Here is a 19,671-nt window from a genome sequence, read left to right on the forward strand (position 1 = left end):
GGCTCCTCAGTTTTCATGCTTTGTGCGAAGCAGGCACACATACATGCATAGCTCCACTGTTTAGTCAGCAGCAGCTGCTGACTATGTCGGATGGAAGAAAAGAGGGCCCATACTAGGGCCCCCAGCATGCTCCCTTCTCACCCCACTCTTTGTCGGCGGTGTTTAAGGTTGAGGTACCCATTGCGGGTACGGAGGCTGGAGCCCACATGCTGCATCCTTCCCCATCCCCCTTCGGGCTCTGGGTGAAGTGGGATTTTACCGGTCTCCAGGCACTGAGACCGAGCTCCATCCACAGCCCCTGGAGACTCTGCTGGATATGGAGCTGAGTATCGTCAGGGACAGGCCCTGCTACGTCAAGGTACTCTGTGTCCCCGTTTATATCGCGCCCACACCGCAGCATTGCTGGGTGTGTTAGTGCGCCGGGGACAACAGCGCTGCGCGCTGGTGCCATTCCTATCTACAGCTCTGCTGAGAGGGGACATGTCTTTGAAACTGCCGCGCCGGCCGCTGTTGTCAGTTTTTTCGCTGCGGCGCGGCTGGGACTTGTGGTGCGCCGGGGACTTCCGCGCTGGCCGTGCATATATGACGGCCGCGCTTATTACTCGAGTCCCCGGCTTTTTGCGGCCTAGTTTCGTTTCGTTCCCGCCCCCAGGCCTGCCAGTCAGGGGAAGGGCGGGACGCTGTACAGAATGTCAGCGCAGAGGGCTGGAGTCTGCTTTGCATACTCCAGCCCTCACACTGGGCACAGTGGGACGCCAGTTTCCCGCACTTTGTTTGAGGCACGCCCACGGTCCGCCCCTCTTCACAGGACGCCGGCAGCCATTCCTGTGTGCAGTCTGAGCTGGAGAGAGGAGACTGGGAGACCCAGACACGGGATTCTGGTGCCCACACACCCGCTTTTTAGCGGGCGGTAAGCTGCCCTCAAGGGCTGACCCCCACTGGTGCCGAAGTGTATATTTGTATTTTATGCTTGCAGCTATACATTGCACTGTACGGTCGCGGTGATTCTCTCCTATATACCCTCCTAGATTACTCAGAGGATACAACAGCATGTCGACCGCAAAAAGCAAAGGTGCCAAGGCACAGGCTTTCTATGCTGCTTGTACCGCATGTGGGGCTGTTCTACCGGCAGGTTCCACTGATCCCCACTGTGTGCAGTGCTCGGCCCCTGTGGCACTTGCTCGGCCGGGGCCTCTGCTGGAGGTGTCCCAGGCAGAACCTCCTGTGAATACTGTCCAGGTGACAGGGACGGAGTTTGCAGTTTTTGCTGACAGGTTGTCTGTGACTATGACTAAAATTCTTGAAACATTGCAGTCTAGACCAGTAACTCAGGCCATGGGCACTGTTAACTCATTGCTCCCTGGTCCCCCTCAGTTGGAACAGCTCCGGAATCCGGGGGTGTCACTTACATCCCAGGGTGATGGCTCTGACACGGACGACAGTCCCAGACAGCCTAAACGAGCTCGCTATGAGCGGCCCTCGACTTCTTCTCACTGGTCAGGGTCCCAGCAGGACTCTCTGTATGATGAGGCGGAGGTAGCTGATCAGGATTCTGATCCTGAGACCGCTCTCAATTTGGATACACCTGACGGTGACGCCATAGTGAATGATCTTATAGCAACCATCAATAAAATGTTGGACATTTCTCCCCCTGCTCCTCTTGTGGAGGAGACAGCTTCACAGCAGGAGAAATTCCATTTCAGGTATCCCAAGCGTAAATTAAGTGTATTTCTGGACCACTCTGACTTTAGAGAAGCAATCCAGAAGCACCACGCTTATCCGGATAAGCGTTTTTCCAAAAGGCTTAAGGATACACGTTATCCTTTTCCCCCTGACGTGGTCAAGGGCTGGACCCAGTGTCCCAAAGTGGATCCTCCAATCTCCAGGCTTGCAGCTAGATCCTTAGTTGCAGTGGAAGATGGGGCGGCACTTAAGGATGCCACTGACAGGCAGATGGAGCTCTGGTTGAAGTCCATCTATGAGGCTATCGGCGCGTCGTTTGCTCCAGCATTCGCAGCCGTATGGGCACTCCAAGCTATTTCAGCTGGTCTTACACAGATTGACACGGTCACACGTACATCTGCTCCGCAGGTGGCACCCTTAACCTCTCAAATGTCTGCATTTGCGTCTTACGCGATTAATGCTGTCCTAGACTCTACGAGCCGTACGGCAGTGGCATCCGCCAACTCCGTGGTTTTACGCAGAGCCTTGTGGTTAAGAGAATGGAAGGCAGGTACCCAGACTTGCTGTCTCAAGGGCCGTTTTTCCATCTGAATTCTGCGGCCCTGAACCTGACTGTGGCCATTGAGTCCTGGATCCTAGCGTCTTCAGGATTATCTCGAAAGGTTATTGCCACCATGAGACAGGCTAGAAAACCATCCTCCGCCAAGATCTACCACAGGACGTGGAAGATATTCTTATCTTGGTGCGCTGCTCAGGGAGTTTCTCCCTGGCCTTTTGCTTTGCCTACTTTTCTTTCCTTCCTGCAATCCGGGTTGGAAAAAGGTTTGTCGCTCAGCTCCCTTAAAGGACAAGTCTCAGCGCTATCTGTATTTTCTTTTTCGCTCCTAATTGGGAGACCCAGACAATTGGGTGTATAGCTATTGCCTCTGGAGGCCACACAAAGTATTACACTTAAAAGTGTAAGACCCCTCCCCTTCTGGCTATACACCCCCAGTGGGATCACTGGCTCACCAGTTTTGTGCTTTGTGCGAAGGAGGCAACACATCCACGCATAGCTCCACTGTTTAGTCAGCAGCAGCTGCTGACTATGTCGGATGGAAGAAAAGAGGGCCCATACAGGGCTCCCAGCATGCTCCCTTCTCACCCCACTTCATGTCGGAGGTGTTTGTTAAGGTTGAGGTACCCATTGCGGGTACGGAGGCTGGAGCCCACATGCTGCTTCCTTCCCCATCCCTTTTTACAGGGCTCTGGGTGAAGTGGGATTCTATCGGTCTCCAGGCACTGAGACCGTGCTCCATCCACAGCCCCTGGTATCTGCTGGACATGGAGCGGAGTATCTTCAGGGACATGGCCCTGCTACATGGAGGTACTCTGTGTCCCCGTGGGGACCGCGCAGACACACGGCAGCACTGCTGGGTGTGTTAGTGCGCCAGGGACAGCGGCGCTGTCCGCACTAGTGCCATCGCACACCACAGCGTTGCTGGGTGTGTTAGTGTATTGGGTGACTACTGCGCTAACCGCCGCTGCCATTTTTATTTAAGGCGCCGCTGGGATTTGTGGTGCGCCGGGGACTTCCGCGCCGGCCAGCACTGATATGCCGGCCGCGCTTATTAACTCGAGTCCCCGGCTTCTGGGCCTAGTCTCCCTTCGTTACCGCCCACAGGCCTGACAGTCAGGGTAGGGGCGTGACGCTGCATAGCACAGCAGCGCTGAGAGCTGGAGTATGTTTTGCATACTCCACCCCTCTCACTGTGTGCACTGTGAAACCGGATTCCCGCACTTTCTCAGGCACGCCCACGGCTTCCTTCTCTACAAGGACGCCGGCAGCCATTAGTGTCAGTTTCTGTATGATACAGAGACAAGTGTGGAAGACCCTGGCATTCTGATAGTCACACAATCGCTGCAACAGGCGTTAAGCAGCACCTGTGGTGCTAACCCCACTAGTGCAGAAGTGCACTTATAGATATGCTTGTACTATATACATTGCACTGTTTGGTCGCACGTTGTATATACCCTCCTGGATTGTGCGGAGGAGTTATCAGCATATTCTCTGTGTAAAACAAAGGTGCAGAACCACATGTTTTTCTATGCAGCCGGTACAGCATGTACGGCTATACGGCCGGCAGGTTACATAGACCCCCATTATATCCAACTCAGCCGGAGTCTCTGCTAATGGCCAGAGGATGAGGACGGTGTCTGCAGTATTTACTGACAGATTTTCTGAGACTATGGCTATGATACTAGAAGCCTAGCAGTCCGGACATGTCTCTCACAACATGGGCACTGTTGAATCATTGATCCATGGCCCCCCTCAGTGTGAACAACTAACAGCTCCGGGAATGTCACACGCATCCCAGAGTCACGGCTCTGCACAGACGTCAGTCCCAGACAGCCTAAGCGGGCTCACTATGAGCGGCCCTCGGTTTCATCAGGGTCCTAGCAGAAGGACTCTCTGTGTAATGAGGCGGAAGTAGCGGCTCAGGATTCTGATCCTGAGACCGCTCTCAATCTGGATACACCTAATGGTGACGCCATAGTGAATAATCTTATAGCGTCCATCAATAGAATGTTGGTTATTTCTCACCCAGCTCCTCCAGTGGAGGAGTCAGCTTCACGTATTTTTCTGGACCACTCTGCCTTCAGAGAGGCAGTCCAGGAACACCACACTTATCCAGATATGCGCTTCTCCAAACGGCTTAGGATACACGTTATCCCTGCCCCCTGACGTGGTCAAGGACTGGACCCAGTGTCCCTAGCGGCATCCTCCAATCTCCAGGCTTGTAGCTAGATCCATAGTTGCAGTGGGAGATGGAGCTGCACTTAAAGATGCCACTGACAGACAGATGGATCTCTGGTCTAAATCCATCTATGAGACTGTCGGCGCACCGTTGGCTCCAGCATTCTCACCCTTGGGGCACTCCAAGCTATTTCAGCTTGTCTTACACAGATTGACACGGTTACACGTACATCTGTGCCGCAGGTGGCATCCTTAACCTATCAAATGTCTGCATTTGTTTCTTACGCGATTCAGGTTGCCCTAGACTCTGCGATCCGTACGGCAGTAGCCTCCGCTGCTCCGTGTTTTTAAGCAGAGCCTGGTCTGCTCGTTAAGTGAATGGAAGGCAGATTCTGCTTCCAGAAAAGGTTGCTTAACCAGTTGCCTTTTTCTGCTGACCGACTGTTTGGTGAGCGTTTGGGTGTAACCATTAAACAGTCCAGGGGTAAGGATTCATCCTTTCCTCAGCCCGGACACAACAAACCCCAACAGAGCAGGAGGCAGTCGTGGTTTCGGTCTTTTCGAGGCTCGGGCAGGTCCCATTTTTCCTCGTCCAATGTGGACTCAAAAGGATCAGAGGAGCTCAGATTCTTGGCGGGCTCAGTCACGCCCAAAAAAGAGACAGTCTGAAAACCCGCTTCCAAGGCGGCTTCCTCATGACTTGCGGCCTCCTCTCTCCGCATCCTCGGTCGGTAGCAGGCTCACCCGCCTTGGCGATATTTAGCTGCCATAGGTCAATGACCGTTGGGTGTGAGACATTCTGTCTCACGGGTACAGGATAGAGCTCACTTCTCGTCCTCCAACTCGATTCTTCAGAACTTCTCCACCTCCCGGCCGAGCCGCTGCTCTTCTGCAAACAGGGTGCACTCTATAGGCAGAAAGAGTGATGACCCCCGTTCCTCTTCAGGAACAAGGTCACGGTTTTTACCCCAAATTATTTGCGGTGCCTATAAGAACGGGCCGTTCCGTCCCGTTCTGGATCTAAAACTGCTCAGCAAGCTCGTGGACACCAGGCGGTTCCGGATGGAATCCCTCCGCCGTGTCATCGCCTCAATGTCCCAAGGAGATTTCCTAGCATCATTAGGCATCAAGGATGCTTATCCACACGTGCCGATTGATCCAGAGCACTAGCGTTTCTACGCTTCGTTATATGAGACGAACACCTTCTGTTCGTAGCTCTACCTTCCGGCTAGCGACAGTCCCACTGGTCTTCGCCAAGGTCAGGGCAGCAGTAGTCACAGTCCTGCACTCTCAGGGTCACTCTGTGATCCCATATTTAGACGATCTACTTGTCAAGGCACTCTCTTAGGAAACATGCCGACACTGCCCGAACGTTGCGCTGGAGACTCTCTAGAGTTTTGGGTGGATCATCAACTTTTTGAAGTCAGATCCGACCCCGACCCTATCGCTAACATATCTAGGCATGGAGTTTCATACTCTCTCAGCGATAGTGAAGCTTCCGCTAGACAAACAGCATTCACTACGGGCTGCAATCTCTTCTTTAAGAACCAGTCGCACACATTGAGACGCCTCATGCACTTCCTACGTAAGATGGTAGCAATGGAGGCAGTTCTTTTCGCGCAGTTTCATCTGCGTCCACTACAATGTGACATTCTCCGCCAATGGGACGGGGAGTCGACCTCCCTCAACAGAGTCGTCTTTCTTTCTCAGGCGGCCAAGGAATCTCTACGGTGGTGGCTTCTTCCCACCTCATGGTCAAAAAGAAGGTCCTTCCTATCCCCATCCTGGGCGATAGTTACGACAGACGCGAGTCTATCAGGGTGGGGAGCAGTTTTTCTCCACCACAGCGCTCAGGGTACGTGGACTCAGCAAGAGTCCACCCTTCAGATCAATGTTCTTGAACACAGAGCAGTGTATCTTGCCCTACAAACCTTCCAACAGCAGCTGGACAGCAAGCAAATCCGACTTCAGTCGGACAACTCCACAGCGGTGGCATACATCAACCACCAAGGAAGAACGCGCAACCGGCAAGCCTTCCAGGAAGTCCGGCAGGTTCTGATGTGGGTGGAAGACACGGCATCCACCATATCCACAGTTCACATCCCAGGCGTGGAAAACTAGGAAGCTGACTTCCTAAGTCGCCGGGGTGTGGCCGAAAGGGTATGGTCTCTTCACCCGGACGGGTTTCAGGAGATCTGGCGCCGCTGACAGAGGCCGGACGTCGATCTAATGGCGTCACGGCACAACAACAATGTGCCAGCTTCATGGCACGGTTTCACAATCATCGAGCTCTGGCGGCAGACGCCTTAGTTCAGCATTGGTCGCAGTTCCAGCTACCTTATGTGCCACCTCTGGCATTGTTGCCCAGAGTGCTGCGCTAGATCAGGACCGACTGCGGCCGCGCCATCCTCGTCGCTACAGATTGGCCGAGGATGTTGTGGTTCCCGGTTCTGTGGTGCCTCACGGTAGGCTAACCGGGGGCACTACCAGACCAATCAGACTGGCTGTCTCAAGGGCCATTCTTCCATTTGAATTCTACGGCCCTCAACCTGATGGTGTGGCATTGAGTCCTGGAACCTAGTGTCGTCAGGATTACCTCAGGACGTGGTTGCCACCATGAGACAGGCTAGCATACCAACGTCCGCCAAGATTGACCACAGGACGTGGAAGATATTCTTATCTCGGTGCTCGGCGCAGGGTGTTTCTCCCTGGCCGGTTGCATCGTCTATGTTTCCTTCCTTCCTGCAATCTAGGTTGGAAAAAGGGTTGTCGCTCAGTTCCCTTTAGGGACAAGTCTCAGCGCTATCTGTATTTTTTCAGAAACAACTTCCTCAGGTACGCACGTTCCTACGGGGAGTTTGTCGTCTCAGCACTCCGTACAAGCGGCCGTTAGAGCCCTGGGATCTGAACAAGGTTCTAATTGCTCTCTTGATGCCGCCTTTCGAGCCTTTGAAAGAGGTCTCCCTTCCCGCTTTTCTCGGGAAGTGGCCTTCTAGTAACGGTCTCGTCTCTTAGGAGAGTTTCCGAGCTAGCAACGCTCTCATACAAATCTCCCTTCCTGGTCCTTCACCAGGACAGGGTAGTTCTGCGTCCGATTCCGGAATTTCTCCCTAAGGTGCTATCCCACTTTCATATCAATCAGGATATCACCTCACCTTCTTTGTGTCCTCGTCCAGTCCATCAATTTCAGAAGGATTTGCATCTGTTGGTTCTGGGGAGAGCACTCAGGTTCTACTTCCCGCATGGCGCTCCTGCGCCACCCGGATGCACTCTTTGTCCTTGTCGCTGGTCGGCGTAAACAGTCGCAAGCTTCTGCATCCACCCTGGCTCGGGGGATCGAGGAACCAATTCTTGAAACCTACAGTTCTACTGGGCTTCTGGTTCTCTCAAGGCTGAAGGCCCATTCTACCAGAGCCGTGGGTGCATCCTGGGCATTACGGCACCAGGCTACGGCTCAGCAGGTGTGTCAGGCACCTACCTGATTGAGTCTGCATACTTTTACCAAGCATTTTCAGGTGCATACCTACGCTTCGGCAGACGCCAGCCTAGGTAGATAAGTCCTTCAGGCGGCGATTGCCCACCTGTAGGAAAGGGCTGTTTGACGGCCCTATCACGAGGTATTCTTTTACCCACCCAGGGACTGCTTTTGGACGTCCCAATTGTCTGGGTCTCCCAATTAGGAGCGAAAAAGAAGAAGGGAATTTTGTTTACTTACCGTAAATTCCTTTTCTTCTAGCTCCAATTGGGAGACCCAGCACCCGCCCTGTTTTCTCGGGGTTTTTCTGTTTTTTCGGGTACACATGTTGTTCATGTGGTATGGTTCAGTTCTCCGATGTTTCCTCGGATTGAATTGGTCTTTAAACCAGTTATTGGCTTTCCTCCTTCTTGCTTTGGCACTAAAACTGGTGAGCCAGTGATCCCACTGGGGGTGTATAGCCAGAAGGGGAGGGGCCTTACACTTTTAAGTGTAATACTTTGTGTGGCCTCCAGAGGCAATAGCTATACACCCAATTGTCTGGGTCTCCCAATTGGAGCTAGAAGAAAAGGAATTTACGGTAAGTAAACAAAATTCCCTTCTTTTCAGAAACGCCTAGCACGACTTACTCAGGTACGCACGTTCCTGCAAGGAGTTTGTCATATCGTCCCTCCTTACAAGCGGCCGTTAGAGCCCTGGGATCTGAACAAGGTTCTAATTGCTCTCCAGAAGCCGCCTTTCGAGCCTATGAAGGATGTTTCCCTTTCTCGTCTTTCACAGAAAGTGGCCTTTCTAGTAGCGGTCACGTCTCTTCGGAGGGTGTCCGAGCTAGCGGCGCTGTCATGCAAATCTCCCTTCCTGGTGTTTCACCAGGACAAGGTGGTTCTACGTCCGATTCCTGAGTTTCTCCCTAAGGTGGTTTCCCCCTTTCATCTCAATCAGGATGTCACATTACCTTCCTTGTGTCCTCATCCAGTCCATCAATTTGAGAAAAGTTTGCATTTGTTGGATCTGGTCAGCGCACTCAGGATCTACATTTCCCGCACGGCGCCCTTTCGCCGCTCGGATGCACTCTTTGTCCTTGTCGCTGGTCAGCGTAAAGGGTCGCAAGCTTCCAAATCCACCCTGGCTCGGTGGATCAAGGAACCAATTCTTGAAACCTACCGTTCTGCGGGGCTTCCGGTTCCTTCAGGGCTGAAGGCCCATTCTACCAGAGCCGTGGGTGCGTCCTGGGCATTACGGCACCAGGCTACGGCTCAGCAGGTGTGCCAGGCGGCTACCTGGTCGAGTCTGCACACCTTTACCGAGCATTATCAGGTGCATACCTACGCTTCGGCGGACGCCAGCCTAGGTAGACAAGTCCTTCAGGCGGCGGTTGCCCACCTGTAGGACAGGGCCGTTTGACGGCCCTATCACGAGGTATTCTTTTACCCACCCAGGGACTGCTTTTGGACGTCCCAATTGTCTGGGTCTCCCAATTAGGAGCGACAAAGAAGAAGGGAATTTTGTTTACTTACCGTAAATTCCTTTTCTTCTAGCTCCAATTGGGAGACCCAGCACCCGCCCTGTTTTCTTAGGGATTTTTGTTTTTTTCGGGTACACATGTTGTTCATGTTGAATGGTTTCAGTTCTCCGAGGTTTCTTCGGATTGAATTTGTCTTTAAACCTGTTATTGGCTTTCCTCCTTCTTGCTTTTGCACTAAAACTGAGGAGCCCGTGATCCCACGGGAGGGTGTATAGCCAGAAGGGGAGGGGCCTTACACTTTTAAGTGTAATACTTTGTGTGGCCTCCGGAGGCAGTAGCTATACACCCAATTGTCTGGGTCTCCCAATTGGAGCTAGAAGAAAAGGAATTTACGGTAAGTAACAAAATTCCCTTCTTTGGAGGATATTTATTCCTCTTTTTGTTGCTATTTTTATATTAAGTGTATGGACCTACAAGCATGAGGTTCCCGTGATGAGGGTTGTAGGCTTCCGTTTTATGGCCATAATACCAACTAAAAACCTCATATTTATTTGTACAGGGTGCAGCCAGCCCCTTTCATTTGGGCCTTGCGTATTAGAGTTCCTGTCCCTGTATGGTGCACAGATGGAGTACGGCTTGGCAGCCCGCCTGATCTAATTGTATGGGTGTCACCTAATAGGCTGCGGGCTTGTGACTGTGCATCTGCAAGTGTGAACAGCGCTCTATGCAAGCCATCAGTGCAGTTTTATCATCCAGCAATCGCCCCCTCCGTTTTTTTGGAAGTGTGTGTGTGATTTGCTCCTCCTGCACCTGTGATGCCTCCACTTAGTAGGGGCTTAGCTGCATCCTGCTGGAATATTAGTTTTTGGCCCAGGCGATGTACAACTGCTGCCCATCTTTGCTGTAAGTAATATAATTGTATCATTCCCCAAAAGAATGGAGGAAAGGGTGAACGTGAACCATAGCTGTAGGTCTTATCCTCATGGGAAGGTCGTTCACACAACTAAAGTTATGTTCAACAACGCTGAGCCCAAATTAAAGGGTATGTAAGAAATTAGATGGTTTGGTGTCTATTGCAAAATCTGCTCAATAACATTCCTATATCGCTTCAATGGGGGACACAGGAGACCATGGGGTGTATGCTGCTTGCCACTAGGCAAGAAAGTGTGTGTGTGTGTGTGTGTGTGTGTGTGTGTGTGTGTGTGTGTGTGTGTGTGTGTGTGTGTGTGTGTGTTCTTTAAATACTGAAAGTAGTCCACCCTCTTTAATTGTTTAGATGGCATTGAGGCTCCCTTTTTATCTCCTTTCTATGCCCCGATGCTCTCTTGCGGCCGAGCCCTCCAGTTTTTCCCCCTGCTTCATCGTAGCCTATTCCTGCACCCCCCGCCAATTCATTGAGCGTATGCTCCTTGCTCAGCCTATCAGAGCAGGTCTCTTGTGCTCGAGATTCCTGCGCGCCCTTCACCATCACTGCCTCCTTTTCGGCACCGACGTCGTCTCCTGCTCAGCGCCATCTTCACCCAAACCAGCTTCTCTGCGGTTGCAGTCCTCTCCTGCCATAAAGCCACAGCCTCTGCAGATCTTCAGGCATCCAGTCTGTTGAACCCGGGCTGAGTCCTACAGCTTAGAGGCAGCTCTTAGAACGCCGAGGAATCATCTCTTCCCATAAACATCCTGGAGCTCAGGGCAATCCTCCTGGCTTAACGTCACTGGCAGGACCTTCTCCTCGGTTGTCCAATCTGCATCAAAGCCGTAGCAGTAACATACATTAACCACCAAGGAGTGACTCAAAGCCAGCCAGTGACGTCAGAAGTTTCTCAGATCCGGTCATGGGCCAAACGGAGTGTTTCAACAATCTCAGCAGTTCACGGTCATGGAGTGGACAATTGGGCAGCCGACTTTCTCAGCTGAGAGGGTCTCACCGCAAGAGAATGGCCCCTGAACACATCAGTCTTCAACCAGATCTGCCTCAGATTGGGGATGCCGGATGTTTCTCAGTTTGTGTCCAGGTCTCGCGATCCCCCTAGCTATTGACTCAGAGTTAGTCCAATTCCTTGCAGACGTCCCGTGGAGACTCCCAGAACGTCCATGTCTTCTTTTGCAGGGTATCCTCTTCCACTAGAATTCTAACTTTCACAACTTAATGGCATGGCTGTTGAGGCCGCAGTTCTCAGATCCTCTGGTCTCTCTGATCAGGTCATCCAGACTATCTTCAAGGTGAGGAAGCCTTGTTCCTCTCACATATACCCTCGCATATGTAAGGTCTACCTCACCGGTGTGAAACCAATCAAACCGCTCACATGGTCTTTTCCTTACCTTCCCTGTTGTTCTTCCTGCAGTCGGGTCTTGATTTTGGCCTGTCCCTCAGGTCTGTCAAGGGTCAAGACTCGGCCCTTTCCATTATCTTTCAAAGAAGCTTTGCGTCCCATCTGCAAGTCAAGACCTTCTTTCAAGTGGTCGCACATTCTGCGCCTCCTTACCATTCTCCGGTAAAACCGTGGTACCTCAACGTCAATCTAGACTTCCTTCAGAAGCCCACCTTTTGAACCACTATGAAAAGTTTCCCCTTCCTTCCTCTCCTCGATGGTTGTTTTCTTGGTAGCCATTACTTCAATTGGGCGAATGTCTGAACTCGCGGCCCTCTCCTGCTGCCCCCTCTATGTGGTCTTCCATCAGGACAAGGTGGTTTTGCATCCGGGTTCATCCTTTCTCCCTAAGGTATTTTTTTTTTCTTTCTTTCACCTTAACAAAGACCATGTGCTCCCTTGGTTCTGTCCGTCTCCTGCTCACCCTCTGGACGCTCGCCCCATAAGCTGGCCCTTGTGAGAGCACTTCGCCTCTACATCGCCAGGATGGCTGCTTTTCATGATGTTCTTGCCTTTCTGTTGCTTCTCGTACTGCATTCTTACTGACTTTATCTCCGTGCCAGTTGGTGGATGGAACTGGTGAGGAACTAACGTTTTTGCATAGTGTCAGCCTCCTAGTGGCAGTAGCACACCCCCACGGTCTCCTGACTGCAACTTTCAGCACTACACATTCCCTTTAACATGGTTATTGTATGGCTTTTATCTCTGACGTGGCAATTACAGTCCTGAACATTGGTTTTCATTCCCCTCAGCCTCGGAGATGGAGCAGTTGAGCATTAGCCCGGCGACCATGCTGGAGGATGAGATAATGTGGCTGGACAACTTCGAGCCCAACCGAACAGCAGAGTGCGAAACCAGCGAGGTGGACAACGTGTGGCTGGCCGGTCATCTCCGGCTCATCAAGACGCTGCTCTCGCTGTGTGGTGGCGAAAAAGAAATGCTCGGTCAGTTTATAGATAAAGCTACAGTCACCCCAAAAACAGTGGTCCGTACTGCCACCCTCTATTGACTCATGATTGTGTGTGTGTGTGGTACAGGTCCTTCCCTTATTAAACAGCTGCTGGACGATTTCCTCTTCCGTGCCTCAAGAATAATTCTAAACAGCAACTCTCCTGCTGGGAGTGGAGCATTGAGCCAGCAAGACTTCCACCCCAAGTAAGATAGCCGCCGTGTCTGAGAATTCAACACACAGCTTCATGTGGTGCACTATTGTGCCAAGTATAAAACTACTATAATACTGCCCCCTTTGTACAAGAATATAACTACTATAATACTGCCCCCTATGTACAAGAATATATCTACTATAATACTGCCCCCTATGTACAAGAATATAACTACTATAATACTGCCCCCTATGTGCAAGAATATAACTGCTATAATACTGCTCCTATGTACAAGAATATAACTACTATAATACTGCCCCTATGTACAAGAATATAACTACTATAATACTGCCCCATATGTACAAGAATATAACTACTATAATACTGCCCCTATGTACAAGAATATAACTACAATACTACTGCCCCTATGTACAAGAATATAACTACTATAATACTGCCCCTATGTACAAGAATATAACTACTATAATACTGCCCCTATGTACAAGAATATAACTACTATAATACTGCCCCTATGTACAAGAATATAACTACTATAATACTGCCCCTATGTACAAGAATATAACTACTATAATACTGCCCCATGTTCAAGAATATAACTACTATAATACTGCCCCCTATTTACAGGAATATAACTACTATAATACTGCCCCTTTGTACAAGAATATAACTACTATAATACTGCCCCTATGTACAAGAATATAACTACTATAATACTGCCCCTATGTACAAGAATATAACTACAATACTACTGCCCCTATGTACAAGAATATAACTACTATAATGCTGCCCCTATGTACAAGAATATAACTACTATAATACTGCCCCTATGTACAGGAATATAACTACTATAATACTGCCCCATGTTCAAGAATATAACTACTATAATACTGCCCCCTATTTACAGGAATATAACTACTATAATACTGCTCCTATGTACAAGAATATAACTACTATAATACTGTCCCCTATATACAAGAATATTACTACTATAATACTGCTCCTATATACAAGAATATAACTACTATAATACTGCTCCTATGTACAAGAATATAACTGCTATAATACTGCCCCCTATGTACAAGAATGTGACATTATATATAATGGGTTTGTCCCCGGTTGTTGCAGGTGCAGCTCGGTGAACAGTCGGCTGGCAGCGTACGAGGTGCTGGTGATGCTTGCGGAGAGTTCTCTTACCAATCTACAACTGATCACCACCGAGCTGCTGTCCATGCATCACCAGCCTGATCCCGCACTCACCAAGGAGTTTGATGTAAGTGGTCCCAGCAGGTCTCGGACTCACATAGATTTGGGGGTCTGTGAATAGTAACATTTTCTGTTATGTATCTTTGTCCTTCTTATCTTATATTCCTCCTTTTAACTTTCCAGTTTCTGCCCCCGGTCGACAGCCGGTCGAACTCTGGATTTGTTGGTCTTAAGAACGGAGGCGCCACCTGCTACATGAACGCGGTGTTTCAGCAGCTGTATATGCAGCCAGGTCTTCCTGAGGTCCGGTAATCACTAATAATCTATTTTGTATCATCTCCTGCTTAGTCTGAGCCCAGAGCTCCCCCTAGTGGTGGCTGCAGTCACCATTTTATCCACAGATATCTTAGCAGTTGGCAGTGTATTACCAGCTGGGGCGTACCTTCCGAATAACTTTCTGCTTGTAGATTTCTTCGTTTTTCTGACGTGAGATCCCCTCCTTCTTCTTCAGGCCTTGCTCTCGATGGAGGATGAAACCGATAATCCGGACGACAGCGTCTTCTACCAAATCCAGTCTTTGTTTGGTCATTTGATGGAGAGCAAACTGCAATACTACGTCCCGGAGAACTTTTGGAAGGTAATTTCCGCATGTAGGCTATGGATGTGAGCGTGCTACAGAAGAAGCTTTCTTTATCCAAGGCATTAAAGGGGTTTTCCAATGAAAAAAAGTTTTCTTCAGCGCTCTATTGGGAGACCCAGACGATTGGGTATAGCTACTGCCCTCCGGAGGCCACACAAAGCACTACACTAAAAAGTGCAAGGCCCCTCCCCTTCTGGCTATACCCCCCCGTGGTATCACGGGTTCTCCAGTTTTCAAGCTTTGTGCGAAGGAGGTCAGACATCCACGCATAGCTCCACAGATTTTAGTCAGCAGTAGCTGCTGACTATTTCGGATGGAAGAAAAGAGGGCCCATATGGGGCCCCCAGCATGCTCCCTTCTCACCCGTGGATGGTGTTGTAAGGTTGAGGTACCTATTGCTGGTACGGAGGCTGGAGCCCACATGCTGCTTTCCTTCCACATCCCCCTGAGGGGCTCTGTGGAAGTGGGATCCTGCCGGCCTCAAAGCTCTGACGCCGGGCTCCATCCACAGACCCATTTGAACCTGCTGGATACGGAGCTGGAGTACCGTTCAGGGACATGGCCCTGCACCATTACAGGTACTCTGTGTCCCCGTACACACAGGCACAGCACACTCCAGACTTGCTGGGTGTGCTAGTGCGCCGGGGACAGTAATGGGTTACAGTCACTGCAGCTTTGCTGAGTGACTTTGTGTTTTGGGAACTACCGCGCCGGACGCTCCGGGAGCGGCGGCGCGGCTGGGACTTGTAGTTCGCCGGGGACTGGGCGCCGACCGCGCTTTTACGGCGGCGGCGCTTATAAATCCAGTCCCCGGCTTCTGCGGCCTAGTGCCGCTTCGTTCCCGCCCCCTCCCTGTCACTCAGGGAAGGGGACAGGCGCTGAGCAATCAGCAGCGCCGAGGGCTGGAGCCTTTTTACATGCTCCAGCCCTCTCACTGCACACTGTCGGACGCCGGATTCCCGCTCTGCCTTGGGGGCACGCCCACGGCCCGCCCCTCCTCACATGAGCTGGGGAAGAAGCCGGCAGCCATTACTGCAGTCCGAGCTCGGACTTTCGGCACCAAGGCAGGACGGTGGCGATCATACACCCGCTTATAGGCGGGCGGTAAGCGGCACACATAGTGCTGACCACGATATAACTGCAGTGTGTACATGTGTTGTTTTTAACTGCATAGGTCGCTATATGCCCGCTGGGGGAGCGACACATCAGCAGCAGGAAAGCAGGTGTGCTAAGGCACAGGCTTTCTAGGCTGCTTGTATTGCACGACTGAGGTGTTCATTTGTGTTTATGCTTATATGCTATACATTGCACTGTACAGTCGCTAGTCTTAGCTATATTCTCATGAAATGGCTAGACTACAGCAGCAGAAAACCAAGGGTGCTGGGGCACAGGTTTTTTTCTATGCTGCTTGTATTGCATGGGCTGCAGTGTGCATTTGTACTTGTGCTTGTATGCTATACATAGCACTGTATGGTCACTCTTCTGGGCCATATTCCCCGAGATGACTAGTCTACAGCAGCAGAAGAGCTGGGGTGCCAGGGCACAGGCTTCTATGCTGCTGGTATTGCATGTGCTGCAGTGTTCATTTGTACTTGTGCTTGTATGCTATACATTGCACTGTAGGGTCACTCTTCTGGGCTATATTCCCCTAGATGACTAGTATACAGCAGCAGAAGAGCAGGGGTGCCAGGGCACAGGCTTCTATGCTGCTTGTATTGCTTGTGCTGCAGTGGTCTTTTGTACTTTATGCCTGTATGCTATACATTGCACTGTACGGTCACCAATCTTGGCTATATACTTCTAGATAGCTAGTCGGCAGCGGCAAAAAAGCAACACAGATTTCAGTGCTGTTTTTACTACATGGGATGCTGTTCATGACACCGTCCCATTGTGTGCATGCTCCCCTGTAGCACGTCGTCTGCCGGGGTCTCTAGCACTTCGTCTGCCGGGGCTATACTAGTTGTGGCCAAAGAAACCTCCTGTCAACCCTGTCCATGGACAGGGACGGAGTAGTCATAATATAGAGACTTGCACCCATGGGCAATCTACTTGACCAAAAGGCAGCTCTTCAGGGCTTTGATACTGACATCGCTCTCAATCCGGATACACCGGGTGGTAACGCCATACGGAATGATCCTATACCGTCCATCAATGGAAGGTTGGATCTTTCTCCCTCAGCTCCCCCAGTGGAGATAGGAGACGAACAGGAGAAGTTCCTTTTCAGTATCTCACGCAGATATTGAGTTTTTTTCTGGCCACGCTGACTTCAGAGAAGCAGTCCAGGAACACCACGCTTACCAGATAAGCGTCTTCTCCAAACGTTTTTAGGATACACGTTATCCCTTTTCCCCTGACGTGGTCAGCGCTGGACCCAGGGTCCAAAGGTGGATTCTCCAATCTCCAGGCTTGCATCTAGAGCCATAGTTGCACTGGAGATGGGGCTTCACTTAAAGATGCCATTCACAGACAGATGGACTCTGGTTGAAATCTGTCTAGGAGGCTATCGGCGTGTCGGTTGCTCCGGCACCCACAGCCGTGTTGGCAACCTAACCTTTTCAGCTGTTCTTGCGCAGCTGACCTTGAGCAGGGACATCTGTACCGCAGAGGCGTCCGTAACCCCGCAATGTCTGCACTGCGACTTACCCTGTTAATACTGTCCTAAAAGTACAGTCGAGGTTTCGGTCCTTCCCAAGCTCCGGCAGGTCCCAATTGTCCTCGTGCAAAAGGGCTACAAAACCTCAGACGGGCTCAGATTCCGGCCGGGCTCAATCTCGCCCAAGGAAGGCAGTCGGAGGAACCGCTACCAAGGCGGTCTCCTCAGGACTCTCAGCTCTCTCTCTCTCTCTCCGCATCCGCGGTTGATGGCAGACTCCCCCGCCTTTGGCGACATTTAGCTGCCACAGGTCACAGACCGGTGGGTGACGGACATTGTGCTCACGTGCACAGGACAGTGTTCTGTTCTCGTCCTCCGACTCCATTCTTCAGAACGGCCCCACCTCTCCACCGAGCAGATGCCCTGCTGCAGGCGGTGGACGCTCTAAGAGCAGAAGGAGTGGTAATCCCTGTCCCCCCTCAGGAACGAGGGCGAGGGTTTGTACTCCAATCTCTTTGTGGCTCCAAAAATGGACGGTTCCTTCCGTCCTGTTCTAGTCCTGAAACTGCTCAACGAGCATGCGAACGCCAGGCGGTTCTGGATGGGATCCCTCCGATCCGTCATTGCCTCAATGTCTCGAGGAGACTTCCTTGCCTCAACAGACATCAAAGATGCCTATCTCCACGTGCCAATTGCTACGGAGCACCAACGTTGTCTACGTTTTGTGATAGGAGACGAACATCTTCAGTTCGTAGCTCTGCCATTCAGTCTGGCGACAGCCCCACGGGTGTTCACCAAGATCATGGCAGCAGTGGTAGCAGTCTTGCACTCTCAGGGACACCCGGTGATCCCGTACTTGGACGATCTACTCGTCAAAGCACCCTCCCTCGAGGCATGCCAACGCAGCCTGAATGTTACGCTGGAGACTCTCCAGACTTTCGGGTGGATCATCAATTTGGCAAGGTCAAATCTGTCTCCGACTCAATCACTAACGTATCTCGGCATGGAGTTTCATACTCTATCAGCAATAGTGAAGCTTCCGCTGAACCAGCAGCGTTCACTGCAGACAGAGGTGCAGTCTCTCCGTCAAGGCCAGTCGCACCCCTTAAGGCGCCTCATGCACTTCCTAAGGAAGATGGTGGCAGCCATCGAGGCAGTTCTCTTTGCGCAGTTTCATCTGCGCCAACGGCAATGGGACATTCTCCGCCAAAGGGACGGGCAGTCAACCTCCCTGGACAGGGAAGTCTCCCTTTCCCTGACGGCCGAGGACTCTCTGCAATAGTGGCTTATTCCCACCTCATTGTCATAGCCCCCATCCTGGGCAGTGGTCACGACAGATACGAGTCTGTCAGGGTGGGGAGCAGCTTGTCTCCGCCACATGGCTCAGGGGACGTGGACTCAGCAGGAGTCCACCCTTCAGATCGATGTTCTGGAAATCGGGGCAGGGTATCTTACCCTATTAGCTTTCCAGAAGTGGCTAGAAAGAGAGCAGATCCGAATCCAGTCGGACAACTCCACAGCGGTGGCATACATCAACCACCAAGGAGGGACACGCAGTCGGCAAGCCTTCCAGGAAGTCCGGCGAATCATCATGTGGGTGGAGGACACAGCATCCACCATATCCGCAGTTCACATCCCGGGCGTAGAAAACTGGGAAGCAGACTTCCTCAGTCGCCAGGGCATGGACGCGGGGGAATGGTCCCTTCACCCGGACGTGTTTCAGGAAATCTGTTGCCGCTGGAGGGTGCCGGACGTCGACCTAATGGCGTCTCGGCACACCAACAAGGTCCCGGCATTTATGGCACGATCGCGCGATCACAGAGCTCTGGCGGCAGACGCCTTAGTGCAAGATTGGTCGCAGTTCCGGCTCACATATGTGTTTCCACCTCTGGCACTCTTGCCCAGAGTACTGCGCAAAAATCAGATCCGATTGCAGCCGCGTCATACTCGTCGCACCAGACTGGCCGAGGAGATCGTGGTACCCGGATCTGTGGCATCTCACGGTCGGCCGACCGGGGTCACTACCAGACCGACCAGACTTACTGTCCCAAGGGCCGTTTTCTCCATCGGAATTCTGCGGCCCTGAACCTGACTGTGTGGCCTTTGTGTCCTGGATCCTAGCGTCTTCAGGATTATCCCAAGGGGTCGTTGCCACCATGAGACAGGCTAGGAAGCCCACGTCTGCTAAGATCTACCACAGAACGTGGAAGATTTTCTTAATCTGGTGCTCTACTCAGGGAGTGTCTCCCTGGCCATTTGCATTGCCTACTTTTCTTTCCTTCCTACAATAGGAGTTAGAAAAGGGCTTGTCGCTAGACTCCCTCAAAGGGCAAGTCTCAGCACTATCCGTGTTTTTTCAGAAGCGTCTAGCACGTCTTTCTAAGG

General features: G+C 51.5%; 1 protein-coding gene across 3 annotated transcripts in view; it reads left to right on the forward strand.

Moving 5' to 3' along the window:
* USP24 (ubiquitin specific peptidase 24) overlaps nucleotides 1–19,671 on the forward strand; it is a 229,752-nt gene that overhangs the window by 108,132 nt on the left and 101,949 nt on the right. For all 3 annotated transcript variants that reach the window (XM_075320429.1, XM_075320432.1, XM_075320431.1), the window contains exons 39-43: nucleotides 12,479–12,670; nucleotides 12,764–12,881; nucleotides 13,976–14,120; nucleotides 14,237–14,356; nucleotides 14,565–14,690. In XM_075320429.1, the coding sequence (XP_075176544.1) occupies nucleotides 12,479–12,670; nucleotides 12,764–12,881; nucleotides 13,976–14,120; nucleotides 14,237–14,356; nucleotides 14,565–14,690 (701 nt within the window). The remainder of the gene's footprint in view (nucleotides 1–12,478; nucleotides 12,671–12,763; nucleotides 12,882–13,975; nucleotides 14,121–14,236; nucleotides 14,357–14,564; nucleotides 14,691–19,671) is intronic.

Source organism: Anomaloglossus baeobatrachus, chromosome 8 (assembly GCF_048569485.1).
Source record: "Anomaloglossus baeobatrachus isolate aAnoBae1 chromosome 8, aAnoBae1.hap1, whole genome shotgun sequence".
NCBI lineage: Eukaryota > Metazoa > Chordata > Amphibia > Anura > Aromobatidae > Anomaloglossus > Anomaloglossus baeobatrachus.